Source organism: Chlorocebus sabaeus, chromosome 16 (genome assembly GCF_047675955.1).
Source record: "Chlorocebus sabaeus isolate Y175 chromosome 16, mChlSab1.0.hap1, whole genome shotgun sequence".
NCBI classification, from domain to species: Eukaryota; Metazoa; Chordata; class Mammalia; order Primates; family Cercopithecidae; genus Chlorocebus; species Chlorocebus sabaeus.
The window spans coordinates 1,796,222-1,823,146 of record NC_132919.1 but is presented as its reverse complement, the minus strand read 5'-3'; the positions used below and the strand labels follow the sequence as shown (position 1 = coordinate 1,823,146).

Below are 26,925 nucleotides of genomic sequence, written 5' to 3'. Positions count from 1 at the left end.
TTTGTAGCATGCAAGAGATACGCAGATCAAATAGAGACTGAGGCTGGAGGCTGGAAAAGCAATCTAGAACGAAGGCTGCGCACACAGACGCTCACTGTTACGTTTGCTGACGTCAGCCCCGAGGTCAAGGTAATAATGGTAATGAATCTGCCGGGCGCGGTGGCTCAAGCCTGTAATCCCAGCACTTTGGGAGGCCGAGACGGGCGGATCACGAGGTCAGGAGATCGAGACCATCCTGGCGAACACGGTGAAACCCCGTCTCTACTAAAAATACAAAAAACTAGCCGGGCGAGGTGGCGGGCGCCTGTAGTCCCAGCTACTCGGGAGTCTCGAGGCAGGAGAATGGCGTGAACCCGGGAGGCGGAGCTTGCAGTGAGCTGAGATCCGGCCACTGCACTCCAGCCTGGGCGGCAGACCGAGACTCCGTCTCAAAAAAATAAAAAATAAAAATAAAAAATAAAAAAATAATGGTAATGAATCCAGACACTGTTCTTTCTGAAGGCCGCCCTCTTACACACTTCTCTTGCCTCAATGGGCAAGGTAACGGGTCAGAAAAAGGAAATCAAGTTTCGTAACTGGTAAAACTGACGGCACGGCACTAGTCACATAAGAAAAAAAGCAAGAGGAAAGACAGGACGTAAAGGACCTATCACAAATAGATTGCCTCCGAATCCCCAGACAACTCCCAGATCTCCACGCGTCTAGAGGACTAAAAAGTCTAGAGTGAAGTCCGTAAGAATGAGTTGAGTCGGGTGCGAAGGGCAGGAATCAGTTCTGGTCAAGACACGTAAGCGGGTGACCACTAAGACCCTTCCGCCTCCTTAATCCAAACCTGAGCAGCTGCCCGGCACCGGGAAGCCACAGGGATCAGATGCGTTCTTTTAAACGCACCACGTGTCTGCAAAACTCAACCTCCAAATTCAGAAAATATAATTTAGTTCAGTGATTTCATACCCTCTATATCAAAACATTTTTTCAGAATAGAATTTGGCTAAAAGGATCAATACACCATCTATCCAGTATTTATTTACTGAGTTTCCACAGCACGTACCACACCCTTCTAGGCACTCGTAGTAATTAGTAAAAAATATACATAGGAGTGTTCCAGGGTTAACATTTTCTGTTCTAACTGGGGAGTCGAGAGAGATCAATACACACACAACAGTAATTACCTCAAGACTGTGTACGGAAACGCATGTCCTTTGTAGAATACATGTGTATACCCATACATAATTTATAATTTTATAAAACACACACAAGCATCCATTCATCCAATTTATTTCATGCTGGGTAGCTTCTCCTCTGTACATATCCAGTTCATTTTCTTTCACTACATAGTTTAGGGAACATTAACTGATTTTCATTTTTTTGAGACAAGGTCTTGCTCTGTCCCCCAGGCTGGAGTGCAGTGGCATGATCTTAGCTCGCTGCAGTCTCAAATTCCTGAGCTCAAACAATCCTCCCACTTCAGCTTCTCAAATGACTGGGACTATAGGCGTGCACCACTACGCCCAGCTGATTCTTTAAAAAAATTTTTTATAGAGATAGGATCTTACTATGTTGTCCAGGCTGGTATCAAACTCCTGGGCTCAAGCAATCCTCCCTGCCCTGGCCTCCCAAAGTGCTGGGATTACAGGTGTAAGCCACTGTGCCCAGCCCAGATTTTTTAAAATGTATTTTAATATAAGGCAAAGACAGACAACCAGAAAAATAATTCTGTGGAGGGAGAGAGAGGAATAATGTACTATTTGTATATCAGCCTAAGGAAATGATTATTTACCACGTCAGAGTCTATTTCACCACCCTCTTCAAAAGTGTGCGTGTGTGTATTTTTTTTTTTTGAGACAGACTCTCACTCTGTTGTCCAGGCTAGAGGGCACTGGTGCGAACTTGGCTCACTGCAACCTCCACCTCCTGGGTTCAAACGATTCTCATGCCTCAGCCTCCCGAGTAGCTGGGATTACAGGCACACACCACCGCGCCTGATTAATTTTTGTATTTTAGTAGAGATGGGGTTTCACCATGTTGGCCATGCTGGTCTCGAACTCCTGCAGGTGATCCGCCCACCTCGGCCTCCCAGAGTGCTGGGATTATAAGCATAAGCCACCACGCCTGGCCAACAGCATATTATTTGAGAGTTGTGTATAAATAGATCCACTTATAAAAGGAGAGAGAGAGAGAGCTCGTAAGAGCGAGAGAGAGAGAGAGCTCGTAAGAGCGAGAGAGGTAGACAGACATTGCGAGGCAGATTAAAAACAACGGAGGCCAACGGGGGAAAAGTCCTGAAAGTTTCACAGACACATTAGTGACGTCTTAACCTCGCTTTTCTTAGAATCTTAGCACTGAAAAATAGAAACTAATAGTTGAGGGGAGGAGAGGAGGTGTATGTGAAGCCGTGACAGAAAAAAGGACCTCTAAAAATAAATCCAACCACATTCTACAAATCCAAATTTTCGACGGTGACTTCCCAGATCAAGAGGTTCCTAAAGTAAAGGCCAGAAAGTAAACAAAATGATGTCATTAGGGCCTCTCAGGACCTGCTCAGAGAAAAGTAAATGAAGAAATAATTTCTCATCCATGAAACTGAGAAGGAGAACCTATGACCAGTATAAGTAATACTGTCTTCAAGCAAACGATAAACACCCACGAGGCCCAAAATGGGAAACTTGGAGACGGACAAACCAAATTTACTAAGTGGGTCCTGAGGCAAGAACTTAAAAGGAATGCAAATTCGCAGGAAGTCCGAGGCTGTAAAACCTGAAGAGGTGGGAACTAAGAAACTACGTGGTAAACTATGAACACAGAAGCATGTATCAATTTCATTTTTTTTTTTTTTAAAAAAGTCTGACTATTAAGTATCCTTAAAAGACTATCTTTGGCTGGACACTGGCTCACACCTATAATCTCAGCACTTTGGGAGGCCAAGGACAGAGGACTGCTTGAGGCCAGGAGTTTGAGACCAGCCAGGGCAACATAGTAAGACATCATTTCTACAAAAAAATTAGCCAGGCACGGCAGCATGTGCCCACAGTACCAGCTACTTGGGAGGTTAAGGCTGCAATGAGCTGTGATGGTACCACTGCACTCCAGCCTGGGTGACAGAGCAAGATCCTACCTCAAAAAAAAAAAAAAAAAAAAAAAAAAAAAAAGACAATCTTTAATCATTTTTTCAATCACATACTCTAAAATATGAATCAGGATTATCCTTTGCAAGACACAACCCTGTAATGAATGGCATCTGGAAAACTCCCTTTAGTCCCAGATTAAATTTCAAAACATGATTCCCAAGTCTGACGCCCATGGTCAGCGCGTGCCCTCATGAGGCGTCTTACCCGCTCCCGAGCTTCCGTGCTGTTGCTGGGGCTTGCTGCTTGCCGCTGGGCTGCCTGCTGACGCTGGAGGTGCTGCTTGTGGCTGCCCATGTCCTGAAGACCAAGACGGAAAGCTCATTTTAGTGCAAAGGATTTGGGTTAAGAGATTTAAACTGGGGTGGAAGAAATGCTCTGGGAAAGTGTAAATTTTTTTATTTTGTCAAAGACTCCCATGGGTTAGAATTCACGCTGAGGCATTCAACGGCACGCAGTGCATCTGCTAGGGGTTCACTTTGTGTTGTCATTACACAAAAGGTTGGCTCCATCTACCTTTCACCTGCTTAGAATTGATAGCCTTCAGTTTTAATGAGGTTCTCCCCTAAAGCCTTGCCCATTTCTCCTGCAACAACCTGCAGTAAAGTCACTGGGTTGAATCTGGGACATTACCACTATTTCCATAGCAACAAATCGATGTCATCAACCGAACCGTGTGTTCACCGCAGGATCAATCAGAAGAAAAAGCTGGGTGGTAAGAAAAACCTAAAAGCAGTTCAATTGTCTCTGAAGTGCTCCTGCTTCAAAGGAAAAGGAGACATTCAGAAAGGATTCTACCCTCTCCCTCCCAAACAAAGCAACCTTATTTTGCAACTGACAGTTGGTGGAAAACGCAAGTTGAAAGAGTCTCTGGTACCGTGAAGTGCTGGTGAACCGTCACAGCAGGGAGAGATGACAATGGGGTTCAGAAGCAGGTGTGTCAAGGAAACAGGCAGATTAAAAGGAAAGGGGGGAAATGAGCGTGTCTGAAGCAGAAAATAAGAAATGCCACCATAAGAGTATGTATTTACCCATCACTCTTTACACAAATGTTGATGGAGCTGATGAACGTGAAAACTGTAAAATACACCTCATTTTGTGAAATAACAGATTTGTGGAATTTGACTTTGCCTTAGCGACTGGCTCTAAAAGGCAGAAGTCAGCCTCATCTGGGCAGCTCACCAAGGGTACTTGCAGCACACAAAGGCAACTCAAAAAAATGTCCTAGAGTGCCCTAAGAACAAAAATGGTACCCACAGCTGGGAGGGCTTCCCACCTGCCACCCTGTCTCTGCCCTCTCCAACTGATGAGTTTGCGTTCCTGCTGCGTTTTCCAAGGTCCTAACTCAAACGGGCACGTTACACACTGATTTAATTTACTTCTGCCAATATTACTCTTAACTGGCACGACTAAATGAGAGGTGGTGGTGCCATTAGAGTAAAATAAATTTAGCATAAAATTAAAAAGGTTAAATGGAACCGTTTAGTTCTTCCTATGGAGAGAAGAATTGAGAGACCTTATTTACATAGAAAAAGAGCCAGATTATTGACAGTGAAATTTTTGTGTTTACATTTTGGCTTTTCCATTATCTCTGAATTTACAAAGTGTCACATAAAATTGCAAAGGAAAACTGCTCTTCTCTGACGAGGCATCTCGTGAAGGAACAGTCTAAAATTCTGTAGTGAACCTTTTTTAAAATCAGTAGAAAAAGATGAGTTGCTCAGGAAATAGTACTGGGGCTAAGTGGTTGGAAAGAAATAGAACAAAAGCTGTATCTTTACCTGCTTCATGAATTATATTCAAGAGAATAAAGATGTAAACATTCAAAAATAGAAGAGTACCATAAAAATACATAAGACCCTGCTACACTCCCTCTCACTTCCTCCCTCCCTCCAAAATCTCTAAACTAGAAAATTCCCTCCTCAGATCATGTCTGCTTGTTTAAGAACCTTGTTGAAAAGGACGTGGTCATCCAATCTTGCTGATCACATAGATTCAATTTCTATAAAAATGTAGCTAAATCAGGCCGGGTGTGGTGGCTCACGCCTGTCATCCCAGCACTTTGGGAGGCTGAGGTGGGCAGATCACGAGGTCAGGAGATCGAGACCCTCCTGGCTAACACGGTGAAACCCCGTCTCTACTAAAAACACAAAAAAATTAGCTGGGCACCGTGGCAGGCGCCTGTAGTCCCAGCTACTCAGGAGGCTGAGGCAGGAGAATGGCGTGAACCCGGGAGGCGGAGCTTGCAGTGAGCTGAGCCCCGGCCACTGCAGTCCAGCCTGGGCGACAGAGCGAGACTCCGTCTCAAAAAAAAAATGTAGCTAAATCGTAAGAGGGATCTACCATAGACAAATTCCCAGGGACAGAAAGTAGAAGAGGGGTTACCAGAGACTGGCGGGAGTGGGGAATGGAGGGCTCGTGTTTAATGGGCATGAGAGTTTCGGTTTGGGATGACGAAAAAGTTCCGAAGATGGATGGTGATGATGGCTGTACAACAACAATGCTGATGGACTTAATGTCACTGAACTGTATGCTTAAAAATGGTCAAATGCAAATTTCATGTTAGGTACATTTTACCACAACTTTTAAAAATGTGACTTACCTTAGTTTACCTATTCTAAGATCCACATTTTTTCCATGTAAATTAATGTCTTACCATCACCTCCTTTTAGTAGTACATAATACAACGGTACAGTCTTGTGATCACTGGATTCTGAGATTCAATGAAGCACAGCATGTTTAACCAGTCTCCAATCAAGCCCTATAATATGTATGAATAATAGCGACCCTTTTTTGAGTGCTTACCCTGCTTCAGGTACTGCATTCAGGAGAATGCAAGTACATGCATCCCTACAGTGCCTGCCAGCCCTGTGATGTAGACACTATTATCATACCCTCTAACAGATGAGAACGCTGGGTTCGAGGAACCACGTAACTTGCTCAAATCGCACAGCTGGAAAGCAGGACATCATCCTGAACTGAGCCTTTTATGACTAGATCCATGTACTTCATCATCATCTTGGTAATTGTGAACTGTGAACAACCAATTCTGGCAGCCGCAACTCTAGTTATGAGATCTGGTAATTAGGAAAAGCTACTAATCCACTTACTAGAGCCAATCCTTAACTCCTGCTCTGGACCAGATGCGCAAATCTGGCACAAGAGACAAGAGACGGCCCAGAGCCAAATGGACAAAATCAGCGCATTCTACACAGCAACAGCTACCTTCCAGGGAATGCACGGCAGCACAGCAGCGGGCCACGAGACCGAGAAAATTCGGTCTACAGCTAAGTAAAAATCCTCCCAAAAATTAAATTACGCCCCAAAGCAGTGATGCAGAGACTTAACTTCTGATACATCTTCTGCTTTGTGTCACCTGCAAATCAAACCATTCCAATAAGACAGGTCAACATTATGGTAAGTTTCGCTCTTGTTCCCCAGGCTGGAGTACAGTGGTGCGATCTCAGCTCACTGCAACCTTTGCCTCCCAGGTTCAAGCGATTCTCCTGCCTCAGCCTCCCAAGTAGATTACGGGCGCCCACCACCACACCCGGCTAATTTTTGGGGTTTTCTTTTGTTGTTGTTTTTTTTTTTTTTTTTTTTTTTGAGACGGAGTCTTGCTCTGTCGCCCAGGGTGGAGTGCAGTGGCCAGATCTCAGCTCACTGCAAGCTCCGCCTCCCAGGTTTACGCCATTCTCCTGCCTCAGCCTCTTGAGTAGCTGGGACTACAGGCGCCCGCCACTACGCCTGGCTAGTTTTTTGTATTTTTAGTAGAGACGGGGTTTCACCGTGTTAGCCAGGATGGTCTCGATCTCCTGACCTCGTGATCCGCCCGTCTCGGCCTCCCAAAGTGCTGGGATTACAGGCTTGAGCCACCGCGCCCAGCCTGTTGTTTTTTTTTTGAGACGGAGTCTGGCTTTGTCGCCCAGGCTGGAGTGTGCAGTGGCACGATCTCTGCTCACTGCAAGCTCTGCCTCCTGGGTTCGTGCCATTCTCCTGCCTCAGCCTCCCAAGTAGCTGGGACTACAGGTGCCCGCCACCACGCCTGGATAATTTTTTATATTTCTTTTTAGTAGAGACGGGGTTTCACCATGTTAGCCAGGATGGTCTCAATCTCTTGACCTCGTGATCCACCCGCCTCAGCCTCCCAAAGTGCTGGGATTACAGGCATGAGCCACCGCGCCTGGCCCTAATTTTTGTATTTTTATAAAGACAGGGTTTCACCATGTTGGCCAGGCTGGTCTCAAACTCCTGATCTCAGGTGATCCGCCCGCCTTGGCCTCCCAAAGTGTTGGGATTACAGGCGTGAGCCACCACGCCCGGACCAAATAGGATATTTCAGAGCAGACTCTTAGCTCCTCAAATAACTTGTGCTCACACCTATCATTTTCATCATTATAATGGGTAACTGAGCCATTGCAGAGAAAAATTAGCTAAATAGACAATGGAGAATAAGGGCAACAAAAAATTCAATTTCTACCGGTAAGTACTTTCTTAACAACTACAAACAATATGTACAAGAGTCAATCCAATAATTACAATTGCCTCTTGGCAGAAAATGGATGAAATCAGGCTGAAGGAAATTCCAACTAGTGTATTTCAATAATAAGTAACACTAATAACTAAGTATTGTGTAACAAACTTTAGTCAACGTAAAATACTGTTATCCATAGTATAGGTACATGGAAATTATACATGCAGACAAAAATACCGTGGTAAATTATAGAGATTTTAAAATAATCTAATTCAATATAGTACGAAGTATAAATTATGTCTGAAGTTTTATTTCTCACACTTTGAAAATTCTATAAATATCAGACAATTTATTTTTTCTTTTTCCTGAGATGGGGTCTCGCTGTGTTGCCCAGGCTGGAGGGCAGGGGGCGCAATCTCAGCTCACTGAAACCTCAGCCCCCCGAGTAGCTGGGATTATAGGCACCCGCCACCACGCCTGGCTAATTTTTGTATTTTTAGTAGAGACGGGTTTTCACCATGTTGGCCAGACTGGTCTCGAACTCCTGACTTCAGGTGATCCACCAGCCTCGGCTTCCTAAAGTGCTGGGATTACAGGAGTGAGCCACCGTGCCGGGCCAAGACAATTTCAATGCACATTTTGGAATTCCTGCCTATTTGTGGGCAACACTTAAGTAATTGTACTGGTCACCTCACATGGCACAAGTTCTGGATTAGGTGCTGGGAGGATACAAAATGAACTTTAGTTCTCTACCTGCTGGTACAGACTGTGCTTCCTTTCTCAACAGAGGAGAAAGCACTGCTGTGAAATGCCCTGTGAGGTAGAAGTCACTACAAGAAAGCTATTTCCGCACTGGCTCACTGCTCTGGTTACGATGAGATTCGAGAGTACGTAATCCTGAACGGCAATCTTCTCATCCCTCTGAGCTTTGACAGACACTGGAGAGAGGAAATAAAGGAGTATTTTCCCATAGCCCTGTGTTTCTTTTCTTTTTCTTCCCCCCACCCCCGCCCCCATGAGACAGGGTATTGCTCTGATGCCCAGGTTGGAGTGCAGTGGCATGATCATGGCTCACTACAGGCCTTGACCTCCTGGCCTCAAGCAATCCCCCCACTCAGCCTCCCCAGTAGGTGGAACTACAGTTACACAAGATCACGCCTGGCTTATTTTTTGTATTTTTTTGTAGAGACTACTTTTGTGTCTACAGCTACCCAGGCTGATCTTGAACTCCTGGGCTCAGCTGATCCTCCCGCCTCGACCTCCCACAGTGCTGGGATTACAGGTGTCAGCCGCTACACCCAGCCCACAGCCCTATATTTCTGACTAAGCAATAAGTATCCTTCAATCCTTTCATCATCTCCATCTTCTTTTTTTTTATTATTTTTATTTTTTGAGACAGGGTCTCCATCTGTCACCCAGGCTGGAATACACTGGTGTGACTACAGAGCACTACAGCCTTGACCTCCTGGGCTCAAGGGATCCTCCCACCTCGGTTTCCCGAGGAGCCAGGACTAGAGGAGCGTGCTATCATGCCTGCCTAATTTTTTTGTTTTTTTGTGGAGACAGGGTCTCACTATGTTGCCCAGGCCAGTCTTGAACTCCTGGCCTCCAGCAATCCTCCTGCCTCAGCCTCCCAAAGTATAGGTATTGAAGGTATGAGCCACTGGCCACTGAGCCCAGCCCATCTTCAATGGGCTTTTGCCCCCAGAACAGAAAATGTCCAAAGCAATCATTCAATTAAATAGAGTACACACAAACAAAAAACACTAGAAACCTGGCCAGAGGTGATAAAGCTGGGCACAGTCACCTCTCTCTTGTCCTGACTGTATCCAAAGGTTTCAGAAAAATGCTAAGCATTTAGCTCACCTTCCTAAAAGCTGAGAATGTGATAACCAATTCGCTCATTTTAACAAAACGTTACTACTGCAAAACAAAACTGATGTGTCGATTTAATAATTTAGAATTTTACTTACCCAATTCCCTCTCCGATTTAAAGGATCAAATTACAATTTGTGTAAATAAAAATTAATATCTAGCAGGTTCCATTTCTGGAAAGAGCATAGTGATAGCCTAGCCCCACATTTTCCCACTTCTAAAAACCAATACAGAGTCATAGGAACGAATACCAGCTGCGTACACATACGCGCACACAGACGTAGGCACATCCCTCATTACAAACGACACACACAGACGTAGGCACATCCCTCATTACAAACGACATCTTCAGTGAAACCAGGGAACAGAGAAAACCCGCACATTCCAAGTTGTGTGAAAATGAAGCCCAAAACACTATAAATCAAGAACCCACAACAGTATAAGACAGAAGCAGCATGAATAATTTCAGTGTAAAAACTAAAACTGTGGCTGGGTGTGGTGGCTCACGCCTGTAATTCCAGCACTTTGGGAGGCAGAGGTAGGCAGATCACTTGAAGTCAGGAGTTCGAGACCAGCCTGGCCACCAGGGTAAAACCCCATCTCTACTAAAAATATAAAAAAATTAGCCAGGCATGGTGGCAGGCGCCTGTGATCCTAGCTACTAGGGAAGCTGAGACAGGAGAGCTGCTTGAACCCAAAAGGCAGAGCTGAGATTGCGCCATTGCACTCCACCCTGGGTGACAGAGAGACTCTGTCTCAAAAAAAAAGAAAAAGATCTCTAAGCATATAAAGTATATGGAAATACCTCTAGGCCAAAAAAAAAACCTTTTTTTTGTTGTTTTTGAGATGGAGTCTCACTCTGTCACCCAGGCTGGAACACAGCGGCACGACCCTGGCTCACTGCAGCCTCTGCCTCCCAGGCTCAAGTGATCCTCTCACCTCAGTCTCCTGGGTGGCTGGGACTGCAGGTGTGCACCGCCACACCTGGCTAATTTTTTGTATTTTTGGTAGAGACAGGGTTTCACCATGTTGCCCAGGCTGGTCATGAACTGAGCTCAAGCAATCTGCCCAGCCTGGCCTACCAAAGTGTTGGGATGACAGGCGGGGGCCACCGCACTTGGCCAGAAAATTTTTAAAAAACAGGATATGGCTGGGTGCAGTGCTCACACCTGTAATCCTAGCACTTTGAGATTGAAGTGGGAGAATCGCTTGAGCCTAGGAGTTTGAGACCAGCCTGAAGAGCATAGTGAGGTCTCACCTCTATTAAAATAATAACAAATAAATAAAAGCAGGATAAAAAGACAAGATAGTGTACACGGAATGCTGCCTTTTGTGGAGGCAAAGTGGAGTACAGAACGAGAATATATATTTGTATTTGGTTACATTCTCATAAAGAAACGCCTGAAGGATAAAAAGAAACCACGAAAACTGTACCTCTAGAGGGCAGCAGTGGGCGGGGGGCGGCAAGGGTAGGAGTAAGACTCCTCCGAACACACAATCCGGTAGCTGTGACTTTAAGTCATGTAAGTATATTATCTTTTTGAAATCATTTAACCATATTATCTATTCAAGATTAAGGTTTATTAAAGAAAACAGATGTCTGATTATCTCAATTATATTTTACATTTCTTTAATTATGCAAGTTTTAATGGACAAATATACAAATGTGAAATAGAGATAATTTCAATTATGTATATAACATTCCTGCAATAGACTCACTCACAAGATCTATGTACTTAAATACAATTTTCAAGTAGGCAAAAACTTTGGTATGAAGGTTAATCTTTGAAGGTCTGGGCACAACGGAAACTGTTCTCACTGGGAAATGATAAATGTTCATTCTCATTTCTTGTAGCATCCCCACTGTGTGACCTTGGGTAAGTTACTTCACTGCCTCATTCATGCTTTTATTTAATAATTAAAAACTGATCAACTGATCTCTAAAATAGTTTCCTCTATCTCAACATTCTGTGATTGTGCTGAATTCATAGCTAAGGTCCAGACCTGAGACTCTCCAACATTCCTTTCTTTTCCATTATTTCACTTGGGCAAAAGCCAGGACTCACTTCCAGGTAGGAAAACGAAGACAGGATGCAGTTTGTCTCCAGCGTAAGAGTTACTGGGTTCAATTCAATTCCACTTATTCTTTTTTTTTTTTTTGAGGTGGAGTCTCGCTCTGTCGCCCAGGCTGGAGTGCAGTGGCCGGATCTCAGCTCACTGCAAGCTCCACCTCCCGGGTTCCGGCCATTCTCCTGCCTCAGCCTCCCGAGTAGCTGGGACTACAGGCGCCCGCCACCTCGCCCGGCTAGATTTTTGTATTTTTTAGTAGAGACGGGGTTTCACCGTGTTAGCCAGGATGGTCTTGATCTCCTGACCTCGTGATCCGCCCGTCTCGGCCTCCCAAAGTGCTGGGATTACAGGCTTGAGCCACCGCGCCCGGCTCAATTCCACTTATTCTTAAGCGAAAACCCTACTAATGTAAAAGTGAGTTACGGACAAATTGAAGAACCATGTTGCTAAGGTTATTTTTATTTATTTTTGAGACGCAGTTTCACTCCTGTTGCCCAGGCTAGAGTATAATGGTGCAATCTCAGGTCACTGCAACCTCCGAGTCCCAGGTTCAAGCGATTCTCCTGCCTCAGCCTCCCAAGTAGCTGGGACTATAGGCGCACGCCACCTTGCCCAGCTAATTTTTTGTATTTTTAGTAGAGATGAGGTTTCACCATGTTGGCCAGGCTAGTCTCAAACTCCTGATCTCAGGTGATTTGCCCGCCTCAGCCTCCCAAAGTGCTGGGATTACAGGCACCTGCTATCATGCCCGGCTAACTTTGTATTTCAGTAGAGAGGGGGTTTCTCCATGTTGGTCAGGCTGGTCTTGAACTCCCAACCTCAGTTTGCCCGCCTCAGCCTCCCAAAGTGCTGGGATTACAGGCATGGGCCACTGTGCCCCGCATACGTTGGTAAGATTAAATCAAGACAGTGAATTAGTGTGCTTCAGTGGGAAGCAGCTAAGCACCTCTGTCTATTGGGAGCAGCAGAGAGACAGTTTAATTTTTAAGAAACGGCTTCTTCTCTGAGTTCAAACACAGCCTCCTACGAGAAATCACTTGAGAAAGAGGAGATAAAGACACTGGAAGATTTCAGACAAGCCACACAAGCATCTTCCAGCTTCTTGATGCTGATCGGCTTAAAGACAATTTTATATTTTCAGTGTCACAGTTATAGTTAGTTAATATATGTATTTAGCCGGGCGCGGTGGCTCAAGCCTGTAATCCCAGCACTTTGGGAGGCCGAGACGGGTGGATCACGAGGTCAGGAGATGGAGACCATCCTGGCTAACACGGTGAAACCCAGTCTCTACTAAAAAATAAAAAAAAAAACACTAGCCGGGTGAGGTGGCGGGCGCCTGCAGTCCCAGCTACTCGGGAGGCTGAGGCAGGAGAATGGCGTTAACCTGGGAGGCGGAGCTTGCAGTGAGCTGAAATCCGGCCACTGCACTCCAGCCCGGGCGACAGAGCGAGACTTCGTCTCAAAAAAAAAAAAAAAAAAATTGTATTTAATGAGTGATATGTTATTAAAATTATTCGATACACTCTGAACATGTCTTTTCTATAAATTATATCACAAATGTTTTTCCAAATATTCATGACTGACCATCATCTCTTAGTGACTTCAGATTTAGTTCAAAAATTGGCTGATTAGTAAAACAATAAAATGATGTTGTTCTGCTTACCAAAAACATCTATCTGAAAACATAACCACCATTTGAAAGTTGCCTTCTACAGATATGTTTTGAAAACTTTAAATTTTTAACAAAGCAAGATATGTTTCATAGAAAAACTTAAATCTGACCGGCCATTTAAATTTTGATGTTGGCCCCATGCAGGGGGCTCACGTTGGTAATCCCAGCACAGTGGGAGACAGGCGGGCGGATTACCTGAGCTCAGGAGCTCAAGATCAGCCTGGGCAACATGACAAAACTCTGTCTCTACAAAAAATATGAAAATTAGTTGGGGCTGGGCGTGGTGGCTCACGTGAGGTCAGGAGTTCGAGATCAGCCTGGCCAACACGGTGCAATGCCGTCTGTACTAAAAATACAAAAAATTAGCCAGGTGTGGTGGAAGGCACCTGTAACCCTACCTACTCAGGAGGCTGAGGTGGGAGAATCGCTTGAAGTCAGGAGGTGGAGGCTGCAACGAGCCAAGATCATGCCATCGCACTCCACTTTAGGTGACAGGGTGAGACTATGTCTCAAAAAAATAAATAAATAAATAAAAATAAAATAAAATAAATTAGTTGGGTGTGGTGGTTCACACTCCCAGCTACTGGGAAAGCTGAGGTGGGAAGATTGCTTGAGCCTGGGAGGTCGAAGCTACAGTGAGCCGTGTTTGAGCCACTGCACTCCAGCCTGGATGACGAAGCAAGACCCTGTCTCCAAATAAGTAAATATATAAATTTTGACCGGGTGCAGTGGCTCATGCCTGTAACCCCAGCACTTTGGGAGGCCAAGGCGGGTAGATCATCTGAGGTCAGGAGTTTGAGACCAGCCTGGCCAACATGGTGAAACCTCATCTCTACTAAAAATACAAAAATTAGCCAGGCATGGTGGCGGGCACCTGTAATCCCAGCTACTTGGGAGCCTTAGGCAGGAGAATCACTTGAACCTGGGAGGTAGAGGTTGCACTGAGCCTAGATCATGCCACTACACTCCAGCCTGGGCAACAAAGCAAGACTCTGTCTCAAATAAATAAATAAATAAATTAATTAATTAATTAATTTTGATCTAATCTGATATTAACATCTACTTCTTTCATGTGGACAGCAGGGACAAGGGAAGTATAAGAGAGCTACATGCTAAGCTGGGCACGGTGGCTCACACCTGTAATCCTGGCACTTTGGGAGGCTGAAGTGGGCGGATTGCTTGAGCCCAGGAGTTTGAGACCAAACTGGGCAACACAGAGAGACTCCATCGCTACAAACAAACAAACAAACAAAAATTAGCAGGGAGTGGTGGTGCACACCTGTAATCCCAGCTACTGAGGAGGCTGAGGCAAGGAGGATTGCTTGAGTCCAGGAGGCGGAGGCTGCAGTGTGCTGAGATCACGCCATTGGACTCCAGCCTGGGTGACAGAGCGAGACTTAAAAAAGAAAAAAAGAGTGGGGGGCAGGGGAGGGAGAGGGAGAGGGAGAGAGGGGGAGAGAGAGAGAGAGAGAGAGAGCGCCACATTCTAATCTCCCGTAGTGTGAAGTTAATAAACAAATGTTTCAACTGAAAGAATTAACAAAGAGCAGCACAAATGTGTTACTTAGAAATATGGAGACAAAGAGAGATGAAACAGCTGTAGATCTGAAACAGACTGTCTCCAGACAGGAGTCAGAGGCCAAAGAAGAGTGAGCCAGGAGAATGCTGTTTTGTTTTTAAGGACACACTTTGCAAAAATATGCAACTTTTAAAACTATGTACGGGACATGATGGAGCAACAGAGACCAGGTTTACCCTAACACCTAAAATAACCCCCTCCCCCCACCAAAAAGGGAGAAAATATCTGAAACACACGGTTTTCAAGACATGAGACACTAAGCAATGAAGGGCAGCGACTGCTGTGCACAGGAAGGAGAGCGAGTGAGTCTGCACCAGCTCAGCGCCTCGAGGGCTTAGGGGGCCAAGAGTCTGGGGAGATCACCGTCTAGCTGGCCGGACAGAGGAGCGGAGAAGAGAGGGCTGTACACAGAGAACTCCAGAGATGGGTGGCAGGTTTCCTGGGTAGTCAGCAGAGTACTGGTTGGTCCGTGTGTGTGTGGACACTATCTGAGGCCAGGGTGAGAATCATCTGAGAAGGCCAGAGGGAGCCATGCCTGTGTTTATAGCAAGCTTGAAATCGTACCTGTTTCTACCAGTCAGACGGGAAAAATTCATATTCATGGGGCACGAAGTAGAACAGCCTGTCAGGTCCTGATTCAGTATCGGGAATAACTGCACCTAGACTAAGGCAGCTCTCTGATCCCGTCTAATAAATCTTAAAAGCAACACACCAAAAGATCAAACTGTCTCCAAGTTAACTGTATCCCTGAAAAAAGCTCAAGAATAATTACAGGATTACAAAAGTTTCCAGCACCCAACAAGGTCCGAATCCCAACATCATTCGTCTGAGGCATTCAGTCCGAGGGCCAGGCATGAAAAGAAGCCGGAAAATACGATCCATGATGGGAGAGGCCGGGATCAACTGATGGAAACAAACCCGCACCTTACACAGACATCAGAATCCACAGGCAAGGACCTTAAAACAAATATCGTCTTTGTGCTCTGTATGTCCCCGAAATTAAGCAGAGACGTCGAAGAGATTTTTAAAAGACCCAAAATCAAGCTTCTAGGGATGAAAATTACACTATTTGAGAAGAAAAATATACTCAATGGGATTAACGGCAGATTAGGCATTGTCTGAGAAACGATTAGTGAATTTGAATGGCTAGCAACAGAAAGTATACACAATGGCCAGGCAAGGTAGCTTAGGCATGTAATTCAGCCTTTCGAGAGGCTATGGCGGGAGGACTGAGGCCAGCAGTTTGAGACCAGCCTGGGCAACAAAGTTAGACCCCGTCCCTACAAATAAAAATAAAAGTAATGAGCTGGGCGTGGTGGCACTGTAGTCCCAGTCCAGGCAGGCCCAGTACTCCACCTCCCAGACTACCAGTGTAACCTGCAGTCCAGCTACTTGGGAGGCTGAGGCAGGAGGATTGCTGGAGGTCAGGAATTCAAGACCAGTCCTGCAACATGGCAGGACTCCACGTCCACAAAAAATAAAATTAGGCCGGGCGCGGCGGCTCACGCCTGTAATCCCAGCACTTTGGGAGACTCAGGTGGGTGGATCATGAGGTCAAGAGATAGAGACCATCCTGGCCAACATGGTGAAACCCCATCTCTACTAAAAATACAAAAATCAGCTGGGCGTGGCGGTGCATGCCTGTAGCCCCAGCTACTCAGGAGGCTGAGACAGGAGAATCACTTGAACCTGGGAAGCAGAGGTTGCAGTGAGCTGAGATCGCGCCACTGCACTCCAGCCTGGCAACGGAGTGAGACTTTGTCTCAAAAATAAATAAATAAACAAAAACCAAAATTAAATAAAATTAGCTGGGCGTGTTGGCACATGCCTGTAGTCCCAGCCACTCAGGAGGCGGAGGTGGGAGGATTGCTTGAGCCCAGGCCATTGAGGCTGCACTGGGCCGTGAATGTACCACTGTACTCCAGCCCGGGCAACAGAGCAAGGTGTTGTCTCCACGAGAAAAAAAAAAAAAAAAAAAAAAAGAACGCCAAAGTGGCTATGCTAATATCAAAGCAGACTTCAAAGCATAGAACTTCACCAGGGATAAAGTCATTTCATAATGATAAGAGTCAATTCTTCAAGTGGACACAAGAATTCTAAATTATATAGATATTTAAGAATAGAGCTTTGAAATGCATGAAGCAAAAACTAATAGAACTGCAAGGAGAGATAGAGAAACTTACAATTATTACAGTTAGAGATTTCAATGTCCCTCTCAGTAACTGACAGAACAAGTAAACAGAAAAACAGTAAGGATATAGAAAAACTGAATAACACAATTTACAACTCAACTTAATCGACATTTATAAGATTGCCCAACAACAGAATACATCTTCTTTTCAAGTACACACAGAATTTACCAAAAGAGACCATAATCTGGACATAAAATAAGACTCAAGGCTGGGCACGGTGGGTCACACCTATAATCCCAGCACCTTGGGAGACCGAGGTGGGTGGATCACCTGAGGTCAGAAGTTCGAGACCAGCCTGGCCAATATGGCGAAACCCTGTCTTTACTAAAAATACAATAATTAGTTGGCATGGTGGTGGGCACCTGTAGTCTTAGCTACTTGGGAGGCTGAGGCAGGAGAATCACTTGAACCTGGGAGGTGGAGATTGCAGTGAGCCAAGATCATGCCACCACACTCCAGCCTGGGTGAAAGAGTGAGTCACCATCTCAAAAATAAATAAATAAATAAAAATAAAACAAAATAAGACTCAATACATTTAACAGGATTCAGGTCACACAAAGTATGTTGTTTGATCACACTGGAATTAAATTAGATATCAAAAACAAGAAGATCTCTAGAAAATACCCACATTTGGCCAGCCCAGTGGCTCATGCCTATAATTCCAGCACTTTGGGAGGCTGAGGCAGGCAGATCACTTGAGGGTAGGAGTTTGAGACCAGCCTGGCCAACATGGCAAAACTCTGTCTCTACTAAAAATATAAAAATTTAGCCAGGCGTGGTGACGCACACCAGTAGTACCAGCTACTCAGTAGGCTGATGTGAAACGATCGCTTGAACCTGGGAGGCGGAGGTTTCGGTGAGTCGAGATCGCACCACTGCACTCCAGGCACTCCAGCCTGGGTTGACAGCAAGACTCTGTCTCAAAAAAAAGAAAAAAAAAAGAGAAAAAGAGAAAATCCCCACATTTAAAAACTAAACACCCTTCTAAATAACAGAATGTCAAAGATGAAACTGAATGGGAAATAAGAAAGTATTATGAATTGAATATGAATGAGAATATAACATATCCAAATTTGCAGGATGCTATTAAGGCAGTAGCTAAGGGCAAATTTATAAAGCTACATGCCTATGTTAGAAAAAAAGATCTCAAATCAATGAGGTCAGCTTCCACCTTAAGAAACGAGAAAAAGAACATACAAAATCCAAAGTAAGTAGAAGAAAATATTAAAGATCAGAAGCATAAACCAATAGAATACAAAACATAAGAGAAAAATCAATAAAACCAAAAGTTGCTCCTTTGAGATCAATAAAATGGATAAAACTCTCAAATTCTACAGATACTCAAAGGATAACAAGGAAACATATATATATACACACACATATATATATACACACACACACACACACAGTTTTTTTTTGAAGACAGAGTCTCATTCTGTCGGCCTAGTTGGAATGCGGTGGTATGATCTCGGCTCACTGCAACCTTCGCCTCCCGGGTTCAAGTGATTCTCCTGCCTCAGCCTCCCAAATAGCTGGGACTACAGGTGTGTGCCACCATGCCTAGATAATTTTTGTATTTTTTTAGTAGAGACAGGGTCTCACCATATTGGCCAGGCTGGTCTCCAACTCCTGACCTCGTGATCCGCCCGCCTCATCCTCCCGAAGTGTTGGGATTATGGGCGTGAGCCACAGCGCCTGCCACTTTTTTTCTTTTTAAATGGGGTCTCGCTCTGTCACCCAGGCTGGAGTGCAGTGGCACCATCTTGGCTTACTGCAACCTCCACCTCCTGGGCTCAAGTAGCTGGGACCACAGGTGCATGAGCGCCACCACATCCAGCTAATTTTTTGTATTTTTGGTAGAAACTGAGTTTCATCATGTTGCGCAGGCTGGTCTTGAACTCCTGAGCGCAAGCGATCGGCTTGCCTCGTTCTCCCAAGGTGTTGGGATTACAAGTGTGAGCCACCACACCTGGCTGGAAATATTTTTTTAAATCCATTTGATAATTTCTAACAATTGGGGTGTTTAGAATATTTCTATTTCTATAGACTAATAAATTCAAGAACTTAAATGAAATTAAATTCCTTGAAGCATATAATCTACCAAAGTTTACTCAAGAAGGTTGCCTGAATAACCCTGTATCTCTCTATTAAAGAAACTGAACTTACAGTTTAAGACTTTTCCATAAAAAAATAACATCAGGCCCCGATGGCTTCACTGGTGAATTCAACTGAACATCTAAGGAAGAAGTAATAACAAGTCTATACAAACTGCTGCAGAAAATTTAAGACAGAACACTTTCCAGCTTATTCCATAAGGTCAGGGTTACTCAGGTATCAAAATCAGAGATGTAACAAGAAAAGAAAACTAAAGAAAAATATCTCTCACGAATACCGATAGAAAAATTCTAAACAAAGTAAATCAAAGCAAATGGATTTAGAAAATCAAATCCAACAATATGTAAAAAGAATAATACATCAGGCCGGGCGCGGTGGCTCAAGCCTGTAATCCCAGCACTTTGGGAGGCCGAGACAGGCAGATCGCGAGGTCAGGAGATCTAGACCATCCTGGCTAACATGGTGAAATCCCGTCTCTACTAAAAAGATAACAAAAAAATCAGCCGGGCACGGTGGCGGGCGCCTGTAGTCCCAGCTACTCGGGAGGCTGAGGTAGGAGAATGGCGTGAACCTGGGAGGTGGAGCTTGCAGTGAGCTGAGGTTCGGCCACTGCACTCCAGCCTGGGCGACAAAGCGAGACTCAGTCGCAAAAAAAAAAAAAAAAAAAAAAAAGAATAATACATCATGACATAGACTTATCCCAGAGATCCCAGATTGGTTTAGCGCTCAAAAAACAATCGCAGTGGCCGAGCGCAATGTAATCCCAGAACTTTGGGAGGCTGAAGTGGGTGGACCACTAGAGGTCAGGAGTTCGAGACCCGCTTGGCCAACATGGCAAAATCCCGTCTCTACTAAAAATACAAAAAAAAAAAATTAGCCCGGCGTGATGGCATACACCTGTAATTCCAGCTACTCTGAGGCTGAGGCACGAGAATCGCTTGAACCTGGGAGGCGGAGGTTGCAGTGAGCCAAGAAGGCACCATTGCACTCCAGCCTATGTGACGGAATGAGACTGTCTCAAAAAAAAAAAAAAGTCAATCAATGTAACTCACCATATTAACCAACGAACAAAGAAAACCACATGATCATCAGATCATCAGCAAGCACAGAAAAAGCATTTGACAAAACTCACCATCCATTGCTGATGAAAGCCCTCAGCAACTAGGAACAGAAATAAACTTCTTTATTTCTGATAAAAAGACTCTAAGAAAACCCTACAGCTAACATGATATTTCATGGTGAAAGTCTGAATGCTTTCTCCCTGAGATCAGGAATAAGACAAAGATAATGAGCAAGGCTGAAGATGTTTTCTAATGTATCAGCCATCTGTTTTCCTTCTATAGTGAACAATCTATTTTTCTCCAATGCCTGCTGCTAATGAAGTACGTTATTCCTTAATATGCAAAAAATTCAATAAATAGTAAAGATAGTAACCCTTTGTCAATCCTATCAGTTGCAAATATTTTATCCTAGTTTAAGGTGACATACTTTTAATTTTTTGCAGTGGGGTATAGCAGACACTTGCTGTGTCCCAGGCTGGAGGGCAGCGGTGCGATCACAGCTCACGGCAGCCTCATCCTCCCAGGATCAAGTAATCCCCCCATCTCATCCTCCCAAGTAGCTGAGACTACAGGTGTGAGCCATCACACCTGGCTAAGTTTTTAAAAAATTATTGTAGGTATGGGGTCTTCCTGTGTTGCCCAGGCTGGTCTCGTCCTCCTGGACTCAAAGCAATTCTTCCATCTCGGCCTCCTCAAGTGCAGGGATTACGGGTGTGAGGCACTGTGCCTGCTTTCCTATTTTTAATACGTAATTTTAAAATTTCAATTTAAACAAATATTCGCTGTGAATTAGTCTTTGTGCAGCCTCTTCTTTTTGATTTTTGATGGTTTCATTTTCTAACTTGAAAAGATACATCTCAAATTTATTTTGGTGTAAAGTGAGGCTTTTATTTTATTTTTTGACTTGGTATAAGGGCAAACAATCTTTTCCTTTAAGAGGGCCAGTGATTTGAAGATTTTTTTTGCCTTTCTCTAGAATTGTCTCTTTTGTCTAAAGTAATGATTTTTTTTTTTTCAGCTCTTTTTAGGACGCAAAGAAAAAATGGACTTTTTTTTCTGATTTCATTGTGCTTTTCTACACATTTTCATGAGAAAATTAAATCATTAGTAATTTCATCATCAAGAGATAATCACAGTAAAATAATGTTATATATTCAACTTGTTTCAACAAATACTTACTAAAGGCCAGCCTCAAGTCAGGCACTAGAACAAACATGATCTCTGCCTTCACACAGTTTACTCATGGCTTAGCAGTAAACAGAGATAATTCTAAGAGCTACCAGTGCGGTGAGTGCTATCACAGGAGTGACAGACTGCATGCTTCAGACTTTTTAAAAACACAAGTGTGCCAGGCGCAGTGGCTCATGCCTGTAATCCCAGCACTTTGGGAGGCCGAGGCGGGCGGATCACGAGGTCAGGAGATCGAGACCATCCTGGCTAACATGGTGAAACCCCATTTCTACTAAAAATGCAAAAAATTAGCCGGGCATGGTGGAGGGCACCTGTAGTCCCAGCTACACGGGAGGCTGAGGCAGAAGAATGGCGTGAACCCGGGAGGCAGAGCCTGCAGTGAGCCAAGATGGCGCCACTGTGCTCCAGTCTGGGCGACAGAGCAAGACTCCATCTCAAAAAACAAACAAAAACAAAAGTGTGCACAAGATAAATCTTAGGAAAACATGTTTCTCATTAATATTATAGATACCCTATAATATCACAGATTTTTTTTTTTTTTTTTTTTTTTGAGACGGAGTCTTGCTCTGTAGCCCGGGCTGGAGTGCAGTGGCCGGATCTCAGCTCACTGCAAGCTCCGCCTCCTGGGTTCACGCCATTCTCCTGCCTCAGCCTCCGGAGTAGCTGGGACTACAGGCGCCCACCACCTCGCCCGGCTAGTTTTTTTTTTTTTTTTGTATTTTTAGTAGAGACGGGGTTTCACCGTGTTAGCCAGGATGGTCTCGATCTCCTGACCTCGTGATCCGCCCGTCTCGGCCTCCCTAAGTGCTGGGATTACAGGCTTGAGCCACCGCGCCCGGCCCAGATTTTTTTTTTTTACTCTAGTATAACTGAATCTTTGCCCTTTTTTTTTTTTTTTTTTTTTTTTTTTGAGACGGAGTCCCACGCCATTCCTCCCAGTCCCACGTCATTCTCCTGCCTCAGCCTCCCGAGTAGCTGGGACTACAGGCGCCTGCCACTGCGCCCGGCTAAATTTTTTTTTGCATTTTTAGTAGAGACGGGGTTTCACCGTGTTAGCCAGGATGGTCTCGATCTCCTGACCTTGTGATCTGCCCACCTCGGCCTCCCAAAGTGCTGGGATTACAGGCGTGGGCCACCACGCCCGGCAACTTTCTTATTTTTTTTTGAGACACAGTCTTGCTCTGTCACCCAGGCTAGAGTGCAGTGGCATGATCTCAGCTCACCGAAACCTCCACCTCCTGGGTTCAAGCAATGCCTCTGCCTCAGCCTCCAGAGTAGCTGGGATTACAGGTGCGGGCCACTATGCCTGTACTTTTTGTATTTTTAGTAGACATGGGGTTTTGCCATGCTGGCCAGACTGGTCTCAAACTCCTGACCTCAAATGACCTACCTGCTTTGGCCTCCCAAAGTGCTGGGATTATAGGTGTGAGCCACCGTGCACCCAGCCCATTTGTCCATTGCTTTCTAATTGTGCCCTTTCTTCATACATCGTTTCTGAAAAAGCCTGACAGAATAACCTGGTTCCTAGACCCCAGAATCACTATCATTTTTTTTAACACTAACAAGTCAAACTGAATCCAAAAGGTAGAATTCCAACTATACAAAGAGGTATTCAATTGAGTGCTACAATCTATGCCGAAGCATTTTACCTTCATTATAGGGCACTGGATTGCCAATCTTTACTCCAACTGCTTCAGCTGACTTCAAAACTTCTAATTCCATCAAAATAACGACTCTCCTGCGAAAGCAGACAAACAGAAACAGGTTAGAAAAATAAATTCCGTTCAAATGATAAGCTACTCAAAATGCTTTCCCCGATGATCATTCTGACAAAACTATTTTCCCTTTGTCACCTGTTTACAAAAATATTTCTCTTAATCTTTCACCGCGTCATGATCAAGCCTTTTCATGATTGCAGGGTTTTCATTTTCCATCTAGTTCCTTAATTAAAATGCAGTGTTCTTGCTACGTACCGTATCTTCAAGGAGCAACTGACATGGTAAGAATTTAGATGACTAAACACAAGAATATATGGCATAAAAAGGGATGACCTGTTTTCAGAAACACATACGCATCTAAACAACAACTTTTTCCCAGTGAAAACTAATTATGACGACGGATATTTTTTAAAATGTAATTATGACCCATTTTTAAGAACTTACAGTTCTTTGATTTTTAACTCTGATTGAAACCTTGTGATAACTTCCCAAGGACCTTAGGCCACAAAGAAAAACTTGTGCCATGGCTTGCCTGGCCTGGCCTTGCTAAACCCCCTTCAGCGCATCCATGGGGCTGCCTTGCCCCCTGCCCTTCCTGTTTCCTTTCAGTGCTGCCATATGCGGCAGTCCCTCTTGCCAGAAGGCCTTTGTCCGTGCTGCTCTGCGATTGTGGTGGTGTGTGCTTTCTCATTTTGCCTCATCGAACACTCGTTTTTTAGCTCTCATCTCAAACACCACTTCAAGAGACGCTTCCTTAATCTCTAGTTGCGATCAGGTTGCTTTGTTCTAGTCTTTCCTACAGCCACGATTTCTTTCCTTCAGAACACTCTGCTCCGTCTTAATTATATGTCCATTAGTGATTATTTTATTATTCTCTATCTCTCCTACTAGACTGTACTGTCAATAAAGACAGGTATCCCTCCAGTGCTTAATGAAGCAAACGGCCCACAGTTGTTGCCCAATACATACTCGATGAGCACATCACAATGTCTGCATTTTAAAAAGAACTGAAACACGAAGAAGGAATTTAACGGGAACACAACTGGAGGCAGGGAGACCAAGAGGAGAGACGAAATGACAGAGGCCTGAATGAGGTTAGTGGCCGTGGAGATGAAGAACTGGCCTAGAGCAATACTTAAGCAATAATCTACCCGGTTTCATCACATTTTACACTTCAAATGGTCTGACTGCTGGTTCTGGATTTTTACATACAATCAGGTTTCACATCAGAGTTTCAATAAGATAAGCTTGAAATTATCTATTCCTGAAAACGATATCTAGATTCCCTGCAATAACTATCTGATAGATACTTAGTGGCAGATATTTAACTACTTTCCAAAATTATACAAATCACTCCAGAACATATAAAAATAGAAGGCTTATTAATCATTCAGTATGACTCTAATACTAAAACCTAAGACGAAACACACACACAAAACCAAAACTAATTTCATCCTGAGACATCCCACAAATCCTAAATAAAATATCAGCGAGATGAATCTAGCAGCATATTAAAAGAAGACACCAATATCGACTTACAGAGAATACAGATGACAAGGACACATTAAGTGACTTTACAGGGATGCCATCAGCCAAATCCAGACTAGGGGAAACTGCATGAGGTGAAGGATGAATGACCTGGTTTCTTCCGCAAATAAACAGTAAAGGAGAAAAAAGGTAGAGGCAGAGCCCACAGATTCAGAGACTTAACAGACCGTCAATCTACTGTCACGGGAACCTTATTTTGGATTCTGATTCATATAGATTGTGCAGGCTCACGCGCACACACGCACGCACATGTGCACACACACACAAGTTGGAAATGCAACACTGACAGTGCCTTTGTTATTTTAGGTGTGGAATGGGATAGTGTCTTTTTAAGAGTTCTTATCTTTCAAAAATACATACTAAAATATTTATGGATGAAATAATACGATGTCTGAGATTTACTTCGAAATTACAGAGGACAGTGGACGTTGCAAGGATGGAGATAAAGCAAAAGTGGACAACAGGTGACAATTTGGAGCTAAACGAAGGGCTATATGGGGACTCATCAAACTACTGTGTATTCTATTTTTGTAGATGTTTAAAATTTTCCAGAAAAAAGATTTAAAAAAATAAAAACAGAAAGAAAATTAGCAAGCTAAGAGGATTATTATTATTATTTGAGAGAGAGAGTCTCACTCTGTCGCCCAGGCTGCAGTGCAGTGGTACGATCTCAGCTCACTGCAACCTCCGCCTCCCAGGTTTAAGCGATTTTCCTGCCTCAGCCTCCTGAGTAGTTGGGATTATAGGCATCTGCCACCATACCTGGCTAATTTTTGTATTTTTAGTAGAGACGGGGTTTCACCATGTCGGCCAGGTTGGTCTCGAACTCCCCACCTCAGGTCATCCACCTGCCTCAGCCTCCTAAAGGGCTGGGATTACAGGTGTGAGCCACCAGCCCAGCCTAGGATTATTTTCTTAAGGCAGGATTTATCACAAGAAAGAAACAAGAGTCGAGTATTAGGCAATCTTTTTTTTTTTTTTTTTTTTTGAGACACAGTCTTGCTCTGTCGCGCAGGCTGCAGTGCAGTGGGGCGATCTCAACTCACTGCAACCTCCACCTCTCGGGTTCAAGTGATTCTCCTGCCTCAGCCTCCCAGGTAGCTGAGATTACAGGCACCTGCCACCACACCCAGCTAATTTTTGTATTTTTAGTAGAGACAGGGTTTCACCATGTTGACCAGGCTGGTCTCGATCTCCTGACCTCAGGTAATCCGCCTGCCTCAGCCTCCCAAAGTGCTGGGATGACAGGCGTGAGCCACCATGCCTGGTTGATAATTATTTTTTAAAATATTACTAATACACAGTATGTTGACAAACTTAATGCCAAATACTTCTTTTTAAATAACATGTTTATTGAGATATCACTCACATACCATAATGAATTCACCCTTTCAGAGAGGATAATCCCAGGAGTTTGCATTCCGCAGTTATGCAAGCATCACCACTACCTAACTTGAGAACGTTGTCGTCATCCCCAAAAGAAACCATGTGTACAATGACAGTCACTCCACACTTTACCACCCCTGAGAACCAATCATTGAATTTGTTTTTATGAATTCGTCTATTCAGAAATAGGTATGCTTTTTTTTTTTTTTTTAGATGGGGTCTTGCTCTGTCACCCAGGCTGGAGTACAATGGCGCAATCTCGGCTCACTGCAATCTCCGCCTCCCGGGTTCAAGTGATTCTCCTGCCTCAGCCTCCTGAGTAGCTGGGATTACAGGCACCCACCACACGCCCAGTTAATTTGGGTACTTTTAGTAGAGATGGGGTTTCACCATGTTGACCAGGATGGGTCGATCTCACGACCTTGCGATCTGCCCGCCTCAGCCTCCCACAGTGCTGGGATTACAGGCGTCAGCCACCGCACCCGGTCAATAGATACTCTTATGTAACATTTATGAGTATAATGGGTACACTTTCCATAGGTGTCCTTTGACCCCATAATACAAATTCTAATAATCTGTTATTCAGAAATAAAAGCATAAACACGTAAAGTACAAGGATGACTGCTAAAGTCCTGTGTAGAATAAACCCAGATGATCACCAAAAAAGCATGGAGTAAATAAACCCAGCCACAGACAGGCTCTCAGCAGAGGTACAAAAGAACACCAGGCAAGCCTCCAAGCTGAGGCAGTGCAGTCAGGCAAAGCCCAGGGGAGCGGAGCTGTCCCCGTGACTGGAGAGAGTGAGCTGTGAAGTTTCCCAGCAGGGACTGCACTCCATCCCAGCAGCGCTTCCACCCTCTCCCACGACCACGCCCTGGAGGACATAAGAGTGGCTGGAAAGCACCACGTAAGCACCCAA

General features: G+C 44.4%; 1 protein-coding gene across 1 annotated transcript in view; it reads right to left on the bottom strand.

Moving 5' to 3' along the window:
* RPA1 (replication protein A1) overlaps window positions 1-26,925 on the bottom strand; it is a 67,257-nt gene that overhangs the window by 23,122 nt on the left and 17,210 nt on the right. Inside the window, exons 5-6 of the mRNA XM_037987504.2 lie at window positions 23,004-23,092; window positions 3,333-3,425 (exon numbers count right to left, since the gene is read on the bottom strand). Coding sequence (XP_037843432.1) covers window positions 3,333-3,425; window positions 23,004-23,092 — 182 coding nt within the window. The remainder of the gene's footprint in view (window positions 1-3,332; window positions 3,426-23,003; window positions 23,093-26,925) is intronic.